The sequence below is a fragment of the Passer domesticus genome, chromosome 9 (assembly GCF_036417665.1).
Source record: "Passer domesticus isolate bPasDom1 chromosome 9, bPasDom1.hap1, whole genome shotgun sequence".
Classification (NCBI taxonomy): domain Eukaryota; kingdom Metazoa; phylum Chordata; class Aves; order Passeriformes; family Passeridae; genus Passer; species Passer domesticus.
This window is the reverse complement of record NC_087482.1, coordinates 41,755,332-41,772,796: the sequence shown is the minus strand read 5'-3', so window position 1 is coordinate 41,772,796 and position 17,465 is coordinate 41,755,332. Positions and strand designations below refer to the sequence as shown.

General features: G+C 47.8%; 1 protein-coding gene across 7 annotated transcripts in view; it reads left to right on the top strand.

Annotated features, from left to right (window-relative positions):
- Nucleotides 1-17,465, top strand: part of FRMD4B (FERM domain containing 4B) — a 131,394-nt gene that overhangs the window by 81,394 nt on the left and 32,535 nt on the right. For all 7 annotated transcript variants that reach the window (XM_064433012.1, XM_064433016.1, XM_064433015.1 and 4 more), the window contains exons 6-7: nt 8,903-8,959; nt 9,904-9,926. In XM_064433012.1, coding sequence (XP_064289082.1) covers nt 8,903-8,959; nt 9,904-9,926 — 80 coding nt within the window. The remainder of the gene's footprint in view (nt 1-8,902; nt 8,960-9,903; nt 9,927-17,465) is intronic.

Here is a 17,465-nt window from a genome sequence, read left to right as displayed (position 1 = left end):
TTCACAAAGGTGTTTCCAAAGTTTTCACTGCAGCTTTTCCCCATAGGGGAAACCCAAATCCAGGGTGGTGCAAATGCCTGATGCTTGAGTGCTCTTGTGACATTCCTGAGCACTGGCATGTGTTGACAGCACAGCACTGTGGGTACCTGTGCTCCCTTGGCCTCTGTCTTTAGAGGACAGTGGTGTTTTTCTGAGCAGGGAGGGGGTGATGCTGCCCTGTATGTGCCACGGGCATGCCAGTGCTCCTGCTGGCACGTGGGGCACACCAGGAGAGCCAAAGACTTGGGCAAGCCCAGCCAGCACAATGGCAAAGCTCTGTGCCAGCCCTTCCTGTGGAGGGGATTTATTCTTGGCTTGCAAGGTGCAGAGGCTGCATCAGAAATGTATTTACAGTGTTCTTTGAGATGTCTGAGTGTGAAATCCTGCAAGTGGCTGTATCTAATCAAAGAGAATGGAATCCCCTAAGGAAGTGCAGCACCTCTGGGGTCAGGCTGGAGCTGCTGGGCAGTGTGTGCTGGCTGTCTTGTACCAGATGAATAAAAATTTAGGGTAAATATTATAGCATGTTATATTCTTAGTTACATAATATATTACAAAATATGATTATGAGTAATAAATCATTAAATCAAAACCTGCATGACAGCTCTGAAAAGGATGAAGGCTTGCTTGGTGCTCTGCAGTGCACAGCCATGATTCTCTTCCTCACCTTTCAACCCCACATTCCTTCTTGCAAATCTCTGTGCTCCTTTCTGCAAATCAGGTACTGCTTTACCCTGCCAGGACTTGGAGGAATCTGGGCCTTGTGCATTTTGCAATCTCTGTAGACATTTTGGCAAGGAAGGGACAAGATAGACAATAAAACCTCAGCTGCCAAAAACGTGTTTCTTTCTACTCCCCACCCACTCGCCCACCTCTGTGCTCTTCTGTACAGTCAAAGCTCCTTTTGCCTCTGGGACCTTTGCTGCCACGTGCCAGGTTCGTGCATCCTCTGTGACCTCTGTTCTTGTGCAGTCTCCTCTGCCTGTGGGGAGCTGGGGGAGACCCCTTTGCCTGAGGCACAAGAGGGCTGAGACCTCATTTTTACTTTGGTGAGGTCTCCTTTGCATGTGAACAGAACACAGCATGTGCTGTTGCACTTGGTGCCCCCTCACTGCACAAACCTTGGCATCCAGCTGAGACAGCAAATGCTGCCAGAGCTCTCACCCTGCCCTCCTGTCATGTCAAGCTGCCCGTTTTCCCCCTGGTCTGGTGCTGCACTCCCCAGGCCCTCTCAGTGCTGTGTGGTCCCAGCAGCTGCCTGGCTCCTGCTCTCCAGCATCCACACTCTTGGAGCTTGGAGAAGTCACATCCATTGCCAGGACCACCGAGCAGGAGGTGGGAGCTGGTGATAATTATATATCCAGGTCTGTGGAAGTGCTTTCCAGTGACTTGGTTAAAAACTCGTTTATCCACATGCATTTTGGGAGAATGCAAAGGCTGGAGTTGCTTTGTGTACATCTGGGCTCTCGTTTCTTACATGCCTCTCTTTTCCAAGGCTTTGAGTATCGCTGCCTGAGAACCTTCAGTGGTGACAGCTTCAGTTCAAAAGTCTTCTCTCCCATCATTGACTTCAAGAAGCTGGGTTAAGATTTATAGCTGTCTGAAACCTCGTGTACAGCTGGAATTTAGGAGAGTGGCAGCCTGGTGCAGTGGGTGTCTGAAATGGATGTGTTTGCACAGGGAGCTCTGTGGAGTGTTCAGTGTGTTATTGCACAGCCCATGACCATAGCTGGGATGCTTGCAGGGAGGTGGGTCAGAACTGGTCACGCACATGCTGATGATAAATTTGGAAAGATAAATTAGTCTTTTCTTCTTTTGAAACAGCCAGATTTGGAAAAATAACACCCTACTTGGCTAGCAAAGCACTGTCAAGTTTATTATGCATTAGGGCTAACCTCCATATAGCTCTGCAGCCATACAGTTGAGTCTTTGCCAGGCCTTAAAATATGTTCTGTAAACGAAGATCTTGGTCAAGTTGGCTGTGTTCCCCATTTCCTCTGTATCTCTGGGTGTTGGGGGGTTTATTTAAATTCCCATTTGTTTCAAGGACTTGTAAGAATTGCTTTAAAAAAGGGAAAAAAGGGGAAAAGTTAAAGGAAATGTAAGTTTTCAGAGGAGTCTGTGATAGCTCCATGAACAGCAATGCTTGTGAGCACTTGGCAGCCTGAAGACCAGTGCTTACCAAGAAGAGCTGTTGAAACAGACCCCTGGTGTGAGCATGAAGTCTGGCTGGTTCCCAGCTCACGGGGAGCAAAGTGGTCATATATCAGAGAGCTCTCGAAAGTTTTATAATGGATATTTCCTAATTCCCCCCCACCTCCAGGGAGAGGGGAACGTTCCCATGTAGCCTTGTAACACAGTGTAGTCTGAACCTAGCCAAGGCTATTAAAAACCCCCTGTCCATTGCCTGAGTTGGCTGTTCTGCTCCCAAAGACAGCACATGCAGAGCCCAGGCTGAGGTTCAGCAGGCCCAGTTGGCTCTTTGCTCCTCCAGGGCTGTTCTCTCCTGTGGGTTCTGCCATGGCAGGCACCTCCATGGCCCAGCCTTCACGTCAGCAGATGAGGAGGATGGAGTTTGTGAATAAAATGTGACAGGAGGGAGAGGCAGGACCCCACGCTGATGTAGTTTGGCAGATCTCCATGGGGCCCCCCCACTCGTTACCCCCAGGGACCTCACATGGGGCTGTGCTGGTGGTTTTGGGGGGCTTGGCCGTGGTGTGGGGACAGTCCAGGGCCTCCTCTGAGAGTGCTGAGGTCGATCCAAGTCCTGCTGTACAGGGTGCCCCAGGGACCTGTGAGGCTCCTGGGGAGGTGCAGGTTGTGTCCCAGCTGGCTGGCCCATTGCCTATGAAGATCCAGTTGATTTGCAGCCAGAGTTGTGTTCCTCACATCTCTGGATGTAGTCACCTCCTCCTGGGACTAACAACTGGGTTAATTGCCATGAAGAGTCCTGCACCTTTGATGTCCTGGCCACAGAGCAAAGGTGCTGTGACAGCTCAGCCAGTTCTGTTGTTGTGTGTGTTGATATCTCGTCGTGATGGTGGGGTAGGAAAGCAAAAGGCTGTGATTATATGTTAATGCTAATGACACTTGCTATGTACCCTGGCCTGCAAACCAGGGAAGTGTTCCTGCCTTTCCCCATTCTCTGCTTTTACTCTTGTGTTAATGAGAGGAAAGCAGCAGTAAACATGTTCCTGTTGCACTGTGCAGGTGAGTCCTGGAGTAGGGGCTCCTGTCCCTGGAGTTTCATCTAAGTGTTGGCTGAGGCACAGAAAGCAAAGGGAAATGAATGAGAGTGGCTGGCAGAAACAGCAAAATAAAGGGTGTAACAGGGAAACCTGAAGCTGTCCCTTACCACGAGGCACTAACAGCTTTTGGTTTTGAGCTGGGTTGGCCTCAGCCCCTGAGGTGGAAGCAGCAGGTCTGGCCAGGGAAGAGCTGTGTCAGCCTCTGCACGTGCACTGAGCTCTGGTCTCAGCCTGTGCTCCCTTGTGCTTGCTATGAGGGGCTCTGGGGTGCCAGAGCATGAAACAGAAGACATCCTGGACCATCTAAATGCTGTGGAGCAGCTGTGAGGCTTTCTGAGCCACCCAGGCTGCAGGGCCCTGTGGGGGAAATGCAGCACAAGTGGAAATCTGAAGTGCTTCTCTGAGGAAGGTCGGGAGGAGCAGACTGCCTAGAGCAGCTCGTATTCTGCTGCTTTTGTGCTTTGCCTTACCTCCCTGAGGTGCTGGAGGCATACACTTGCTTTGCTGTGCTTTTTCTCAGCTTGGAGTGTCTGTCCTTGGGGAATTGAGTCCCAGTTGAGATGCTCAGCAAAGCCTGGTGCAGAAGGGAGTGGGATGGAGCCTGCAGTGCCTTGCAGGGCAGTGTGAACAGCAGGTGACACCGCCAGGGCTCAGACCTGGGTGTGAATGCTGGTAATTGGGACAGGCAGTTGCGAGCTGGAGGTTTTCCATGTGCTGCCAGTGTTTGTCTCTGTGCCGTAATTAATTCCCCAGCACAGCCACCCCGACAGGGCGAGTGACAGGATCTGCCTGACCTAGTTCCTCCTGCACAGCTTGTGTGGTGTAACAGGTTGTGGCCAACACCCACTGCCCTCCCCAGCCTGTCAAAAAAAAAGCCTTAGAACACTGAAAAGCTGCTCAGCTTTCTGCACTGCTGGGATGTGCCAGCCCATCTCCCTGGCTGCCGGGACACACAGCAGGGACCCTGCATTCCTGGTGGGAATCACCTCGGTGCTGGATGAGGGCACAGGGGTGCTGGCACTGTGCTTTGTTCACTTGTGCTGGGTCCACACCCAGCTAATTGCCTGCCTTGGTTTGAACGTCTTGGAGATGTTTGAGTCCTTTCTTTCCCTCTGAGTAATTGCACCCTTCTTTCAGCTTTTTTAAAATCACCTTTCGGTAATCACTGGTAATTATATTCAGTCTTGTGGCTGTCTCGAGGCTATTCAATCATGGTGTGTGCATTTTTGGGGGTGTCTTTTGCTAACACAAACCTTTAAGGAATTAGTCTGAGGGAACAAGCATGTTGGTATATTAATTCTCAAATCTGCAAGTGAAATGATTTTGTTGCCAGCCTTTAACCTCTGGTTTGAACAAACCATGTCCATTTTCACTTCTTGCTCTGGCTCTAAAGAGTTAAACATGACAGTTCCTGTGTGTGCTTATTTTTTTTAAATCTGCTTTAATCTGAGTTTACAGCCTAAAGATTTGCTTAACATAGTTAATGCTCATCTGACTATCATCACTCTTGATCTGAGTTTTCATCAGGATTTCACACTTGTATCTCTATGGCAGTAAATTCTAGTGTTGTTGCTGTGTCTAATGAGGGTTTACTGCTCTATTCATGACCGAGCTTGTGATTTTTATCACATTCTCTGTCTGTGCAGCAAGACTTGAGCTCCTATCTGAACTGGGGGCTAAATTCTGCCCATGGGCACTGAAGGTTGAGTTGGTTTTAACCAGGTGCTGAGGTAGTGATGTACTCCTGCTCTACAGTAATTGCCAACCAGTTTGGACACCTGCTGCAGCCTTTTATTACTCTGATGTTTATCAGGATGACAAAAGCCACCACCTGAATCTGTTGGACCAAGTTCAGTGTTTAGATAAGCCAGTGGTCTTCTGGCTGAATCTATCTCACTGTTAAATGATCGGCCCCTGTGCAGACTCTAATTGAAAAATATCAGTTTCATCCCCTCCCTGGAGCTGCAGTCACCAGTTTGCTTAAGCTCATTTACATCCCAAATGTAGAAGACTCAGATTCCATTATCTGAATGACATACATCTACTTAACCTCGTGCTGGTGACCTTGTTTCCACTTGGGATAAATCTAGGAAAACCTTCCACCTTCATCTTCAGCACGTGGCTGTGGGAGCTCTGGCTGCCCTGGCTCTCAGGGTCTCCCACTTACTCACTGAAGTCTCTGCTGGAATTACCCTGGCAATGACAGGCAATGCAAATTAATCTTCTTACAGTCATTTTCCTCATCTATTTTTGAAATCTGACCTTGCTGATAAAGCAATACTGAGACAGAAACCCCCATCTGCCAACCTCCAGGCTGAAGGATGATTATAAAATCAAAATATTGCCTGAGTGAGTGGGAAGAGTCATGGTCCTGCACTTCAGAGCAACGCATATCACTGTCTGGATTTGTGTCAAGCCAAGGGCTGTCCAGACTCCATGACAGCCCAGGGCAGAGCTGGATTACATTACAGCAGTGGCCAATTGGTGAGCCAGATGGCAAATAATGTTACATTATGATGAAAAAGTACTTCCAGGCTCAGAGGGAATTGCCCAAGACACTGTCACTTGGAGAGCATTAGCCTGTCAAATACAGGCTGAGCTGGGCTTTGGCATCCTTTGCTTCAAATCCTTGCTCTGCTACTTAGCTACTTCAGGACTTCAGTCCCTTCACTTCCCTGCACCTTCTCTTCTCTCCTTTAAAGGGTGAGCTGTTCTTTGGGTTGGTTGTTTTTTCTGTTTTTTTTCTCCTGAGCCTTTCTTAGAGTGGCCCCAGTCTCCTGCCACTCTTACTGGGTAGTGAATGGGACAACAACTAGGGCTGGTCCACCCCGTTCTGAGGCTTGCAGCAGCTGGACAGATGTGATGGCAGCCCTGCTCCTGGGCTGATCTGTTTGTCCCCTTTGCTTGGTCAAGACACCTGCAACATCTTCAGGAGGTCAGGTTAGGGAGGACCCTCTTACCTCTTCACTCCTTCACAGCTTCTAAGCAAATTTGAAACTGAGGGCGCTGGCACAGCAAATCCCTCATTCTGAAAGCAAAGGCTGAAACTTCCTCACCTGGAGAAGCCAGTCCCCCTTCGTGCTCTCTTGGGTCTCCTAAAATCTGAAATGAAGTGGTTTGTGGGATCACTGTTAACACTTGTGGCTGTGCCACAGCAGCCAGTAAAGTGACCAGAGTTTCTTAAGGCCAGTGTCTAGGAAAAAGCAAATAAACACGGAACAGCAGCCTCGTAATTATTCTTGCTAATTAGTTAATGCCTGTGAGTTGCTTTGAAGATGAAAAGTGAGGAGGTGCTTGGTTATTAAGTCCCAAACACCCCTGTAAGGCCAGCAGCAGCTCTTGCTTGTGGGTCAGCAGAGACTCTGCTGCAGCAGCTCATCAAGTGCTGCTCTGCTTATCTGGGAGCCAGCAATAAATCAAGAGGGCTTTGGAGAGTTAAATCTCCTTGATTTTCTTGTAGGCTTAAAAGGCAATGAGCCCCATGTAGCTGACTCTGCCTTGGGGCAGGGCAAGGGTCTTGGTGAGCTTTTAAAGCCCCTTCTGTCCCTGTTTTCCCTGATTTGTGATCCAGGGCCAGCTTTGCTGAGCCAGATCTCACCTTTCCTGCTGAGCTGAGGTTCCCTGTGATGGCATTTTCTCATATCTGAGTTCTTTGTCTGCTGGTGAAGGACACCGTGGTGCTGGGGTGACCTGATCTCCCGTAATCCTCTCACCACCACAGCTGGCATCAGAGGTTGCTTGGGCAGATGCAATTTAAGCTTTCAAAAAGCCAGCTCAGATGTGCATGACAAAGACTAACCTGATACAGTCCTGGAAGTAACAAAGTGCCTTAAAATTGCACCTATGTGAAGAGTTTCTGGGCTGCAATCTTGCCTCTTTTCTTAAGCACCACCATGAAAGGGATCTGAAGGAAGGATGCACTTCAAGCCATTTTTTTTTCTTTTAACTTGTGATGCGCCCCTCCTCTTCTTCTAATAAAATATGTCTGGGAATGCTTTGGGGGCTACTCCTGCATAGCTGGTGCCACACCTGTTGGGAAGGGGAAATTCCTCTTGGTCTGCCTGTCAGAGAAGCCTGGGGGAGTGCTGCTGCTGGAATGTTTTATTGACAAAGCTGGCAAAAACACTTCCTTTCCATGAAAATTGAATTATTTGTTTGTTCAACTTTTGAATTTAGTCTCTGTGGGCCAGACCTGCAGCTGTGGTAAATTAGCTCAGCTCCAGATGTGCCCTAATATATTTTGAGATGTCATTTCCCTGTATCTGTATGTAATTCTGTAGATCTTGCTGCTGCCCTGGTTTTGGCATTATTTCAGCTTTCAGTCTGCTCTGTCTCCTCATTCAGCCAAGAGATCCTGGGGGCTAAGGATGTGTGGGGATCTCAGTGACATGAGGCAGGCATCATGTCCACTATCTGCATTTGCAAAAGATCAGTAAGAAAAAAAATCTGTGTTCCTGGGCTGCTCCATAGGCTCAGTTTCGTGCTTGGCCCACTGTTTGCAGGATGCAGGAGTAAAACAATGCAACTGTCAGTGCATCTCCTTTACTCCAGTGTCACTGCTGGTCCAGAGTAGAACCAAGGGCAGGGATTTTCCTGGTAAGAAACTAACCTGGAAATTTTGTTTTTAAGCTTGTAAGCAGGAGAAGAAACCCAGGATCCTCATGTAGCTTTGATGCTTTGGCACTTGTGGAGTTTCTGAGTACTTAGTACTGTTAGGACAGCACTGGTTTTGGGGTGGGCTCAAGGCACAGGAGATTTCCAGCATGGGGTCCATGCAGTTTTTCTGATTGCTCTAGAGCTCCAGTGGAGTTGGAAGAAATGAAAGCTGTGGGATGCAGGCTGAGCAGGACAAAGGACTCAGTTATGCTGTCCTTGTGATTAATCAGTATGGCTGGTTTAGCATCAGGGGCTGTGTACCACAATCACAACAAACAAGGAATAGCTCTAAAACTGTAAGCAGTAAAACTCTTTATGGAGAGATGGATGTAGTTCCTTGGTTTTCTCTTGGCTGGTACAGGGCTATCCCAGTGGATAGATGCACCCAAACTCAGCTTCTGTGCTCTGGAGAGAGCAGGAATGAGCTGGGACATAAATAGCTTTTCTTGCAGATGGTGTCAGGGGTTTAGATCTTGTCAAATATGCTACCTGTCGAGCTGATACGTACTCGTGGGTGCCATCCAACCGTGTGTCTGCCTTGTCCCATCCCTGCAAGTGCTGAATGCAAGGGCATGGAGTAAAATGGTCTGGTGGAAGGTGTCCCTGGTCTGGTGGAAGGTGTCCCTGCCCAGGGCAAGGGGCTCGGGACGGTTGTTGAGGTCTCAAACCCAGCCAGTCTATGATTCCAACCCAAAGCAGTCTCTGCTTCTGTGACCTTGAAGGGTGCACTTTAAAACCCCTCGCTTGCTGCCTGGCAAAGGCGGCATTCCCGGGGGGCTCGGCCGCAGTACACGGAGCAGCATCCCGCTTGCCAAGGCAGCCGGCGGAGGGCAGGGCTCGGGCTCGGGGGCCGGGCTGCGCTGCCGGCGGTGGCAGCGGGGACGCGGGGCGGGAGCGGCGCCGCCTCCCCGGCCCCCTCCCCTCCCGCCCCGGCTCACGCTCTGCTCTCTCCGCCACAGGGGCAGATCGAGGTGGACAGCGAGACCGTCTTCAAGTTGGCCGCCCTGGTGCTCCAGGTGAGTGTCTGGCCCCGGGTTTGGCTCAGCGCGTTCCCCTTCCCGGCGTTTTTCCCCCCGCCCCCCAGGGACGAGCCCCGCGGGGTTGTTTGTGGTCTCCGCGCCTGGGGGGGCTCAGAGGAAGCTGGAGCACATGGGAGTTTGTTTTCTCATAGGCGAGTAAGAGAAATATTTGTTTGAGGAGTTTTAAATTGAAAGAGTGAAAGCTAATCAAAGGAAGTAATTTATCTAGGCAGGTTTCCATTCAATTTATCACTTAGCCTAATTTAAATACATTCCAGAGATCTGGGAAGAAAAGTGTAAATATTGTAGTGAAACCAGCTATATTATGCCTGTGAATCTTCTTTTCTGAGCATATGGTTTTGATACCTTTGTTATGTTAAAATACACAGTGTCAGTTTCCTTTCATTAATCTAGTTTTGTTTTACTGAGACTTAAAACTCCAGTTATTTACCGCTTTCTATGAAATTCTGCCTTTAAAAAATTGGGGGTTTTTCCCCATTGCATTGTCATTGACAAAGTGCCACAGCAAAGCTGCAACAGCAGCCTGATCTGCCTGAACAGTTGTTTTCATCTCGAGTGAGCACAATTCCTCCCAACTGCTGACCTGACTGTACAGCCAACCTTTGCCTGAATGGGAGAGGAGGGAGAATTGTATTTCACTTCTTGTGCAGCAAAAGCGACATTTGATTTGCAATGTGAAACTCATCCCCGTTTTGGAAGCAGTTTTATTTGTGCTGTGGGTGGATTGTCTGCAGCTGGGAGCATGAGGGGCCAAGTCCAGCTCTTGAGCACATGCAGGCAGGATCGGTGTTTTGCAGGGAGTGTGGTGGGGGTCAGGATCTGCCCGCAGAGCTGTGGGAGTGGGGAAGTGAACAATGCTGGGAAAATCGAGGCTTTTGAAGAGATCATGTTTTAATTCTGTCACTGTTTTTCAATTGTAGGAAGCTAAAGGGGACTATTCCAGGTAATAACATTTTCCTTTCTAATACTGGTGTGCTTGATGGATGTGTTTTTCTGTGTTGGCATTGTATTGCAAACAATCACAAATGGGGGTAAAGTCCAGCTGCGAGCAGTGCCCGAAGAAAGTGAAATGTGCTGCTGGGCTGGATAAAATCTGAGTCTGCAGGGTGAGTAATGCCTTTTGTGAGCAAGCTCTGAGTCAAAACAGTGTTTCAGGCCACCACGCTCTGCTCCCCTCCCAAGTGTGGGTGCCACAGTGGGAGAAGGGGAAAGCTCCCACACTCCTCTGCCGGGAAAACCTGTGCTTTGCCAAACTTTTGCTAAGCAAACCATTGCCTGTGCTTCTGCTGACCTGTGTTTGGGTCCACGTGGGTGACCTTGCCCACAGCCCTGCCCGTGCAGTGGCAGCACGTGCAGGGACACAGCCGTCAGCTGCCCCTGGGATCAATGAGCCATGTTCTCCTGCAGCTGCCCCGGGGCCTCTCCCTCCCCACACTTGACCCAACAGTTGTGTTCTAGCTGAGGTGCGACCCCCTTGAGCTGTTTAAAGCTGCATCATCAGGTCTGCCTTCCCCTTGGAGGTGCTGCTTACCCAGCTCTGATTGTGATAAGGGGCTGTGGGGGAGCAGGTGGGGTCACCTGGAGCTGCTGGAGCCACGGGGAAAGACCTTCCATTAGCAACAGCTCACTAAGCAAATAGAGATTCAGAAGATTGGCTTTGGTCACGTTAATATTTTACTGCTTGCTGAGTTTCCATATGGGGGGAGAGGTGTGTTTTATGCTTTAGCTACAGCAGCTTTGGAGAGCGTTCAGTACAGACCTGTGTGCCCAAATGCAGGGAGCAAGTCACGTTTGACTGCCAGAGTAACTCTGTTTTCCCTTGAGGGGGCAGTTGTCAGGTAAATGCCAGTGCCAATCCCTAGACCCCTTCCCTTCAAAGGCCTGTCCATTCTCTGCCAAAGGACACGCTCTGTGAATCCATCAAACCTCCTTCTCCTCCTGTTCGTTGGCATCCTGTCACACCTGCAGGGAGAAAAAGGTGACTTTGATCAGCTGGGTGGGCTGGCTGTGCAGACCATTTCTGCTCCTGTTCATGCTCTAGACCTGCTCTGTGACCCCCAGTATACTGCTTATACCTGCAGCATGCTGCATTTTTCTCTATTAAGACCCCTTATCTTGCCTGATCTCTACAGGGACGCCCTAAGCTTAGCTCAGTTAGGCACAGATAACCAGAAAATCACTGCTGACTCCACAATAAGTAACTTGTTAAGCTGTAGCAACCGGTGGCACAATTTTCCTGATTCTCAAGAACAGAGGTTATTGTTAAAAACCACCTTAGTGGTGAAAAGGTCCCTTATGTGGTTTAAACTTAACACAGCCTCCTTATCATTTGCCATAAATAGGTTTGTAAGTATGGCTTCACGAGCCCAGGAACTGTGTCTGTGGCTGTTTTCCATGCTTCCCTGGACACATTGCAAGGAGTGGATTGCCTGTGGTTACCTTCAGAAGTATTTAAAGAAAACTGTAGGGAGAAGAGCACTCTCCTACAAGAGTGATTTCCAAATGCAGTTCTTCCCTGAAGAGTTGCATGGAAATAGCTGCAGCAATTGTTTCCTCTGTTAAACTGAACATATGTTATGCCCCCGTGGCAAATGAACACAGCCAGCTGTCCCAGGCCCAGTGAGCACACCAGGAGTGAAGGAATTTCATGTCATATCACAAGTGGTCCTTTGGGCCAGTGCTGATAAAGCACTGGCTTAATTACCAGCATATCTTAACGAGGATACTGAAGGACTGGCCTCTGCTGCACGGCTTGCTGTGCTGTGCAGACTGTGTCCCTGCAGCAGTGCTCCTGTGCAGTGGGATTTGCCTCCCTTTGCACTGTCTTGAGTTTAGAGTGTTCTCTCCTCGCTGTCACTTGGACATTCTGCTTTGAATCACCTTCTGGAATGTGGCTCTTGCACCACCTCAGCTTCCGTGAGAATGTGCAGGTTGATTTTTTTGATGCTGGATTAGTGCTGAATGAGTGCAGGAATTGCCTGAAGTCCTGGAGATTAGCTCTGTGGAAGTGAGGATTGGGCCAGTCCGGGCAATGCTGGGGATCTCTTCCTGTCTGATTTTTCCCACACATCCCGTAGGCAGCTTTTCCATGGGGACACATCCTGTGGTGGGGTCACTGTGTGGCATTCCCACTGACGTCAGCTCCGTACCAGGGCCCGAACACGGCAGACTCCTGTGGTTCTACAGGAACCTCTTTCCCAATCCACTGCTCAAATTCCCAGATAACACCCTGATGGCAGGGAGCAGCAGCCTGCTGAGAAACACCCTCCCCTGCCCCATGCTGAGTGGGTGAGCACATTCCTTGGAAATCTGTTTCTTTTCAGTGAGCAAACCTGACACGTGGGCGCTTGGAGAAAGTAAAAAACTTTTGATTTCTACACCACCAAGGTCACTCTGGAGGGGCTTTGCAGTCTGGTAGCACTGGCAGCCTGGGAATAGCAGGGACTCTGGGGTTTGATCCTTGCAGGTGCTTTGCAGGACCCCAAGGTCCTGAGCTGGGCTCTTACTGGACAGGGGTTTCACAGAACCATGGAATGGTTTGGGTTGGAAGGGACATTAAAAATCATTTTGTTTGTGCCTTCTTATTTGTGGAGAGATTTCATGTAAGAGGAACCAGAGAAATCCCACTTTGGGAGTACCCTGGTTTTGAAGATATGTTTATAATTTGGGAAGAGGCTTTATGTAAGATGAACCACTCAAATCCCACTTTGAGAGACCCCTGGTTTTGAAGACATGTTTATAAAACTTAAGTGCATGCTTCAAAATTGCATCCCCAGCATGTCCTGATTGGACAACTGTAGATTCTCAAAGGCAGCCACGACTGGCTTTGGGACACGGGAGGAATGAGGAGCAGAGGTGGCAGCAGGCCACCCTGTACCCATTTCCTTTTCCTGTTTACCCAGCTGGTGATCCCAGCCAAGATAATTCCCTGCTGTGTGTGATGAAGAGGATGTCACAGGGATGCCCAGTGAGCTATCCCTCTCCCCATTACCTGGGATGGTGTCAGGGCTGCCCTGAGCAGAGCAGGACAGTCCTGCAGCTCTGCTGTGCCCAGGAGGGCTGGGATGCTGCAGATTCCTGCCCCTCTGCCTTCCTGTGCAGCGCTGGGCACGCTGTGCTCAAGGGGAAGGATGTAACACTGGCTCATGTTTGCTTTTCACAACTCATGCATGGCTTCCAGTTGACTGCTCCTGTGTTTAAGCTGAGTTCCCAGCACTTTTTACCCAGCTCCTGCAATAGGAACCCCAAGCAAGCATTAGTCATTGATTGGAGTTTTGAAACTCTGCGTGAGTTAATTGCGTTTCTCCACTCTCCTATTTGCAAATGAACAGAAAAATCTGCAAGCCTGGTTTTATGAAATCTTAGTTTTTAAATTCCATGCAAAGGTTTTGGAAAGATAATGTGATTCAAATTGCAGCTTCTGGCATGGCTCAGTTTTGGGGGGAAAACGTACATATTCTGTTTATTTTAGGAATTCTATTTGAATTTTAAAGAGACAATGTTTTGGCAGTCTGTTAATTATTCATCTTGTAGATATGCAACATAAAGCCTGGCCTCCTTGGGAAATAAATGATTTAGCTGTATTTAGTTTACAAATTAAGCATCTGCCCTCAAAAATGCTGTGAAATACTATATACTTTTATTTTCCTTTGTAGCTTGATGAGAGAGACAGTTTATAACTTAGAAGTCCTCAATGCTGTCATAGCACTGGAAAAATGTTTATCAAAATCAGATTAGCTATAGGGACTATATAAGGAAAGCAACTTTGAGGAAAAAAATAAGTTTATTTTCTGACTGGAAATCTTGGACTGTATTTTCCCCAGTACCATTTCCAGGACTGAAACCCAGCCATGCTCCCTGGAAGTTAATTAAATTGCTGGAGGAGGGCTTCTATTTTCTTTAAATAGCTGACACATTCGTTTTTGATTCTGGCCTGTGGGCTGCAAAGATAACTCCCGACTGGTATAACATAACACAGACAAAATAATGAATTCCTGATAGCTGACATGTGCAAGGCACCGGGGTTTATCGTTATGGGGGTGATAAAGACACTTTGTAAAAGGGAAAGGTTTGGGTGAGAGAGAGCCCTGCAACTGAGGCTATGGAGTAATTGGTTCAGAAACTCCTGAATTTTATAATCTACTTAGAAAAAAGCTAAGTTCTTGATCTAGGTGCAAGAAAGTAGTATTAACAATTTGCTCTTAATTGAGTGCTCAGAGTGAGATTTTTGGGTAGTGATTCTTTGGGAAGCTGAATATTTCGCCAGGCAAACTGGAAGATCTCTTGGTAGAAAAGAATGTGGGAAAGATAACATGGGCAGTGCAAGAAAATAGCTGTTGGAAAGAAGTTAATAATTGTCTGATAGCAAAGCACCTGCTCACTCTACCGCTAACCCCAAGATTAAGGTACCCTCAGGAGCAGGACACACCTGAGGTCTGCTGGAGGTGGCTTGTCCAGCCTGTTTCTAGGAATTTTGCCAGGTTCATGTGACCAAAATTCCAGGTGTGTCCACGCCCAGGACTGGGGTTGGAGCAGGAAGACAAGTTTGAGGATGAGTTACAAGGGGACATCTCACCTGGGAGCCAAAGACCAGAGTCCAGTCTGGATCCTGTTTCAGCCTCAACTATTTCCCCACACCTGTGTCAGTGGGTGATACAAAAGAGCTGGTGGGTCACCAGAGGATTCACTCTCAGAACATCCATCAGCACTGTAGTTTAGTTTCTGGTGTTCTTTTCCATGCAGATGCACTCTTTAAATGCCCATGCACTGATATCCTGAGCCTTTTTGCAGGCTGTCCCCAGCTCCCCGTGGGCTGTGTCTGCCTGGCTGTAAATCAGTGCTCAGCCCTGGTGCTGCCTTGTGCCCCTTGTGCTCCTGGCCCTTGTTTGCCAAGTGACTCATTGTGTGCTTTGCCTTTCAGCTGTGACTCCCAGGCTTTTTCTTTAAATACCTGGTGAGGCGCTGGCTCTGAACCATTAACTCTGTCTTGGTCAAACCCAGCTGTGTGCTTTCCTCAGCTCCCTCTTTTTCAATAAACAGCTGATTTAGGACAGCATGAGCAAAGATCTGCTTGCTCAGAGCCTGTTAGTTGAGGGGCTTGATTATTTATTTTGCTTTATTTGGGAGCATCTGATGAACCAAGGTAGTAAATAAGCGAGTTTAGGGACAGTCATGTTTCATATCTATTTCATACGATGATGATGATCACCCTACTGACAGGTATCAGATACCCACTTTCCCAAGAGCTTAATTGAATTTTATACCCTCTTAAAAGAAAGCTGGTTGAAGACTGCAGTAATTTTTCTCTAGCAGGGTGAAAATTTTGCTTTCCTTGGTGAATCCCTGCAGGTCTGCCATGAAGAACAGGAGCTGAGGGGAGCCAGGCTGAGATGCATCTCCCAACTGCTGAGCTCCATCTCCCAGAGCACTGAGGCAGCAATTATGAGATGAAAACACTGTTTTCTCCTGGTGTTTTATTTTTCATGTAAACCAGGTGCAAATACAAAGAAAGAGTACTTAAGATGCCATTTCTTGTATAGACTTTTCATAGCAACAGGGTTTTTCCACTGGTGCTACTTGTAGATTCATCCAGTTCATGGCAGACTAAAGCATATGCAGTCTGCAATGATGTAACTGTAATGGTTTTTTACAATTTCCTATTTTAAAGCAGTTTTGTAAGGACTCTCAGGGAATTCGTATAGAATGCTTATTATGGAGCAGATTAATTAGGTGGAAGCACTGTGGGTGGAAATGAGCAAAAAGGATTAGAAGAAGAGGGGGGAAAAAAAGGATGTTTGCAGTAATTTAATAACCTGATCTCATGGGATTTACTACTTGCATATAGCAATGTAACTCTTAATATTCACACATAATTATGGCAGTTTGGTAAGGAACAGTAATTTTTAGATTTCATATATGATATTTGTACAGTTTCCCGAGGGGCAGAAAAAGGGTTACTGTGTTTTGTCCTCTTTAATAGTCCCTTCACAGTACTTTCTTTTCTTTGGTTTTTCTTTTTCTTTTTTTTTTTTAATTATTTCTAACTGAGAGAAAAGAGCTAAAGTGGGTACAACCCAGCCACCTAGAGAGGTCTTTTGTGTGTGCTCTGCATGCAAAACAGATGAGAGACAAGGCAAGCAAGGTGCAAGGAAATTCAACATCCCCCAACTTGTCCCCCATGCAGGGGAGAAGCTGTCACACGGGGTAGCACCATGACATCCACAGCCATAGGTAAAAGATGATTTTTCCTTGTCCTAGAAATTCCCTTAAGTAGAGGTTCAGTATTAAAACACGTGGCCTTTTCTATTGTAAAAATCACATTTCATGGTGAAAAATCACATTTCACCTCCATTTTGTCTAATATCTGAAAACCTTTGTCAGGTCTGCAGGGATTTTTTTTCCAGTCTTGCACCCTCAGCTGTGAGCAGCAGTTTGGGCTCTGGTCTGAGTCTTAACAACATCCTCACTCTAGGAAAGCAGAAGTAAATCTTTCCTTTGCTTCCCATGGTGGCCGAGATCTATCACATGAGTTGTATTTTGTGCTTTGAGGAAATGGAGTGACAGCTTTTCAACGTCAGCTCTTTTGCTTTTGCAGATTTGTCAGGTCTTTATCATTATTTGGACACTTTATTTTTCTTGTGGTTCCATGTATCTCCATGTATCAGCTGGGCTGTGATAACAAGCTTTAAACTTTGCTACTGTACTCAGACATGCTAAAAACCCACAGCTAATATGGCTAAGCTGACCTTTGTGTGAACAGGAAGAAAGTGTGAATGTTAGAAATAACAGTCTGCTGTTGGGAGGAAGGGCTTGGGATCCTTCAAGCGTTGTATCAGCTGTGAATATCCATCTTTTGCTTGGCATTAAATCCCCAGGTAAAGCTGAGCCATTCTGCTTTTGTCTGGTCTGGTAGGGGAGCACTGTTATCATGTGCTGTGGGTATGAGCAAGCAGCTCTTTAAACATGGATATGTCATAGCAGGTCTGTGGGATGGGATCTACCACCCATTGTAGGTCCAAGGACCAAATGGGTTTGTCTTCAGAATATTCATGTTTGACATCAAAAGCTGAAAAAGAAGACCTGAGGATGTAGGGCAGCTCCAGGTCACAGATTTTCTCTAGCCATGAAGAGCTGCTTCCTTGGCACCCTGTTCCTTGTCTGCAAAGTGGAAGTTGTAGCATTGTCTCATCTGCCAGGGTGGCTCTGGGAGCAGCTCATGTTCCCATTGTCTGCTCACCATATGGAGAGGTGTGTGCATACAGCTGATGGGAGAAGTGTTGCATTTTCCTTGGTGCTCCTGGCCCATCTTCCAAAAGCCAGTGTATGGGGTCACCAAAGCCCAGCAGATCAGCAGGTGCTGCTGCTCTGCCCAAGAGTTGGGCAGCGCTTGGGAAGCAGAGAAATTGGGCTCAGGGAACAGGGCTGGAGCTCAAGGTCAGGCCTGAGAGTCCAAGGCTCTGGTCCAAGCATGGGGAATGGCTGT